Source organism: Apis dorsata, unplaced genomic scaffold, assembly GCF_000469605.1.
Source record: "Apis dorsata unplaced genomic scaffold, Apis dorsata 1.3 scaffold_256, whole genome shotgun sequence".
NCBI lineage: Eukaryota > Metazoa > Arthropoda > Insecta > Hymenoptera > Apidae > Apis > Apis dorsata.
In genome coordinates this window covers 1,366,985-1,370,927 of record NW_006263534.1, presented here as the reverse complement: position 1 = coordinate 1,370,927, position 3,943 = coordinate 1,366,985, and the positions used below count along the sequence as shown (strand labels likewise).

The window sequence follows — 3,943 nt, the reverse complement described above, 5'->3', positions numbered from 1 at the left end:
TATATATATATATATATATATATATATCGTATCGAATTATAATCGATATAAATCGAAATGAAAGAAATCTTGCATCGTATTAATTAAAAAAACATAAGAAAAATGAAAAAGAATAAATAAAAAATTTTAAACTTGGAAATGCAAAATGGCGTCATTGACGATCCCGTGATAAATAATATCTTGTAATTGGTGGATTCGGCGAGTATTATTAATACAATGTCGTTGATTGGTCGAACAGTTGGTTAGGTTAGTCGAGATTGATCGCGCGCATCAGTTACATCAGTGTTTCGTAGTCAAGCGTGCGTATAGCATACGGGTTCTATCTAGTTTTGAAATTCGTTTTGTTTACGCGGATTTCTTGGTACGCTAGAAACGAAGACACGAGAGTGACGAAGAGGCGCGACGGTTAGGAAGGCCGGTAGTGTGACGGGCCGCGTGGTAGGAGGTTGCTGCGATTCAATTTCAGTCGAAGCGCGCCAGGCAGACCGAGCGCCAGCAAGAACTGGCTGTTCTCTTTTCCGCACCTTGTGCCTCGCTTTTCGAATACTATCGAATCTCCTGACACACACGCGCACCGCATTGTACCTTTCTTCGTTCTACCATGGTATATACGTGAAACTAGGATGCATATGTGTCCGTAGGAGACGTTAGCAGAACGTGTGTGTGTGCACGCGACCGAAGCCAGCCCTTCAGCATCCGAGCAAGTGTTTACGTCGTAACCCAACGCGGACAACCGTTGCTTCAAAACCAGTATTTGCATTTTCGAACGTGTTCGAAAAATACGGTACGTCAGTGACCTAGTTTTGAGAGCAAAATGTCGAGTGACGGGGCTCGCGAGAGTGATCTTTGACTTCGACCGATCGAATGCGTGAAATTCGTTAACGACTTTTTGTACCGCAACGTTGAATCATCGATGTTTTTGTTTTGATATGTGTGAGAATTTTTAAAAATAAACTGAAGTAATGAATGTATCATTGATATGTGAAGAATACGTTTGAATGTCAATAGTAAAAAAACATACAGTGAATTTGGACATAGACAATCGAAATATTCATTATGTATATACAATTTTCGATATAATCGAGTTTCGATAATTCGCCGATAGACTTGGGTCGCGATATAATCGTATAATTTGTGTGACCACGTGACACAAGATGCGACCGTTTGCCGCCATGAGAGCACGGGGATAAGGAAGAAACACGTTTCTCAGAATGGAATTTGGAGGTTACAAAGGTACTGGTCCTCGAGTTAGGGTGCGACGACGTGCGGAATTAGGCAGACGACTCACCAGGAGGCTATCTCTGGTCGCGAAAATGCCAGCTGCCATTCTCAGCAAAGCGAATCCACCTGAACCAAGGCCAGTAGAGATCACGGCAATTGCGCCTGACAAGACACACCTCACCGTGAGTAAATTCTATTTTATTTTCTCATGTTTCTTGTTCTGTTCAAAAAATCTTATCGTTATTTTTTTTCTATTATCATTTTATCTTCGAAATAACATATTCGAAACGGAATAGCAATCGATTTACTTAATCATTATTATATTTTATGGATATTTTACGGATCATACATATTGTTTCATTCGGAATATATCGTTCGGATATTTTAGCGAAGAGCTCGTTTGATTATCGATTACCGACCATATCTCTCAAATTCCGATTGTTTCAAATTGTATCGCGAACGTATCTTTTTTCGTAATATTGTAGAAAAGGCTAAATCTGTATCTAGGCAACATGAATTCCATGATAGAAATCGAAACTCCGGCATAGGATTCGAACGATTAATGTAGCCTACCAACACGTAGACCATGTACCGAGTACAAGGTGCCGTACATTCTATACAGGAGTAAGAGGCGTTACCTTCGGTATTTAAGCGCTCTATAGTTGCACGTCATTCTCCTTTCGAGTGTTCATACACGTTTGCTTTGCTTCTTTGTATATATGCTCTTTCGCTGACTTTTGTTAGCGATTGGCGAGGCAACGTTTATTACAGACCGTTCGCTTAATTATTTCCGATGGAATTAATGAATGTTTAGATTCTAGTTCGATCATATATTTACAACATTCCGCTTAACAGAATATACAAGCTGTGTGACAATGAGCTGAAAATGAGATACCGACAACTTTTGATTTATAACCTCTTTTCCTTCTATTCAGCCTAATCCGAAACAAAGATCGTAATCTTTTCATATTTTCTTCGAATAATTGTTTTTTTTTTATTTTTTTTACCACGGTTCTCAATCGCATGGGAAAAGAAATATTCTCATCTTTCGAGTAACGTTTAATATAGTACAGTAATATAGTATGCGTGTTTGCACGTGCGTACGGCGAATTTGCGAAAAGAAAAGTGAATGCGTCGTACGTATGCGCGATGGCGTTCCTTGAACTCCACCGACTTCTACACGTAATCATCGTAAGAAAGAAAGTGCGCAACGTGATCGATAGTCACTTTCTACCATCGAGCAAAATGCACTTTGTCCCGAATTGAACTTTTATGAATTATGATATATATATCGATTTCATGATCAAGCATGATCGGAAGTATTTAATATATCACGTGGGTAGAAACGAATACAACCGAGAAAGACCGATTTTATTTTTCATTGCGCATGCGTATACATTGTACACGTTGGTCGCGACACGCATACTCGGACATTCAGCTACCGATTGTGAACTAGATATCAATCGTTTAGACAGGAGTGGTAATTTTTTCAATTTTTATACGGATATATGTATATATATATATGTACGTATATCACTTGGTTGATTGCACAAAGTAGTCGCACGTGCATGCGTAATATGTAGCCACGGTTGCATCGTAAGAATAACTGTTATTTCAAACGAGCTTCGTACCATTTACCTATAAACAGAAAACCCTAATTAAATGCTAATGCAGTAGACAAGTGTTTTCGCTGTTGATCGAATGATCTCGCGTCTCCAACCGCGTTTGCCGGGATTTACGATCTAATTGCTGGATAATTTGTAGCCTCGATTCGTACGGAAGAAATAACTCTTTTCGTTGTCTCGTTGAGCCATCGATGTAACGTTCTTCCCTTTCCATATATCTCCTTTCTCGTATTCGCAATAAATCTTTTTTTTTTTTACTTTCCTCTCTATCACAAAAAAATTTACACGTTCTATTCTTTGTCAAATGAAATAATTCTATCAATTTAATTCTAATTAAATCATTGTTTTTACATAAATCGAATCTATTTGTTTGATTTCAATGATCATCATGTTACATAAGCGAATCTGATTGCGAGCGAGATTAGAAATCTTTCAAAAGAAAACGTTTGTTGACTTTGATACTTGATAATAATAAAATCGCGTAATCATTTATAAGTTTTACGATTCTAATCTTTCAGTTCGTTTATGTTCTTAATCGCGTATCTTAAAATATCGTTTTAAATGGACATTGTTTGCATCGTTCTCCGATTATTTTGAAAATTATAATATATAAATCGTAAACAAGTCGCCTATATATAATCATTCTGGAAACGGGAGTGATTAAATCACCAGCATTATGCAAATATATAGATTTTATGCACCACTTTCTCTGGCCAATTTTTTACGATTAACTTGTCGAATGAAAAATAATTAACAGTCAAACATCCGGGGATTAGTGACTTTCCATATATTATATTCAAAATAGTATCCAACATTAAAGAAAGATCTTATAAAATTATAAGAGTCTTGATCTAAAAAAATTTCCAAAGAAGTCCTGTGAAAAATTATTTAATAATTTTCAAATTTAATAGTTTTAAATTCAATTCTCAATTAACGAAGGATATCGAAGAAAGATTTCGATTATATTTTAAGATTCTCAATCTATCTTTTCAAACAATATTTTTGCTTCAATTAACATTCTTTATAACATAAATCTATAAATGAAAATATACGTACGATTCAACATTGCACGAATCACTTTCTTCGATCATTATATT

At 36.3% G+C, this 3,943-nt stretch overlaps 1 protein-coding gene across 2 annotated transcripts in view; it reads left to right on the top strand.

The window, feature by feature from the left end:
• The first annotated feature begins 285 nt into the window (after positions 1 to 285).
• LOC102677253 (rho GTPase-activating protein 20-like) overlaps positions 286 to 3,943 on the top strand; it is a 179,690-nt gene continuing 176,032 nt past the window's right edge. The window contains exon 1 of one of the 2 annotated variants that reach the window (XM_006616261.2): positions 286 to 1,403. In XM_006616261.2, the coding sequence (XP_006616324.1) occupies positions 1,212 to 1,403 (192 nt within the window). In that variant the 5' untranslated portion in view covers positions 286 to 1,211. The remainder of the gene's footprint in view (positions 1,404 to 3,943) is intronic. The other variant, XM_006616260.2, reaches the window with a different exon arrangement.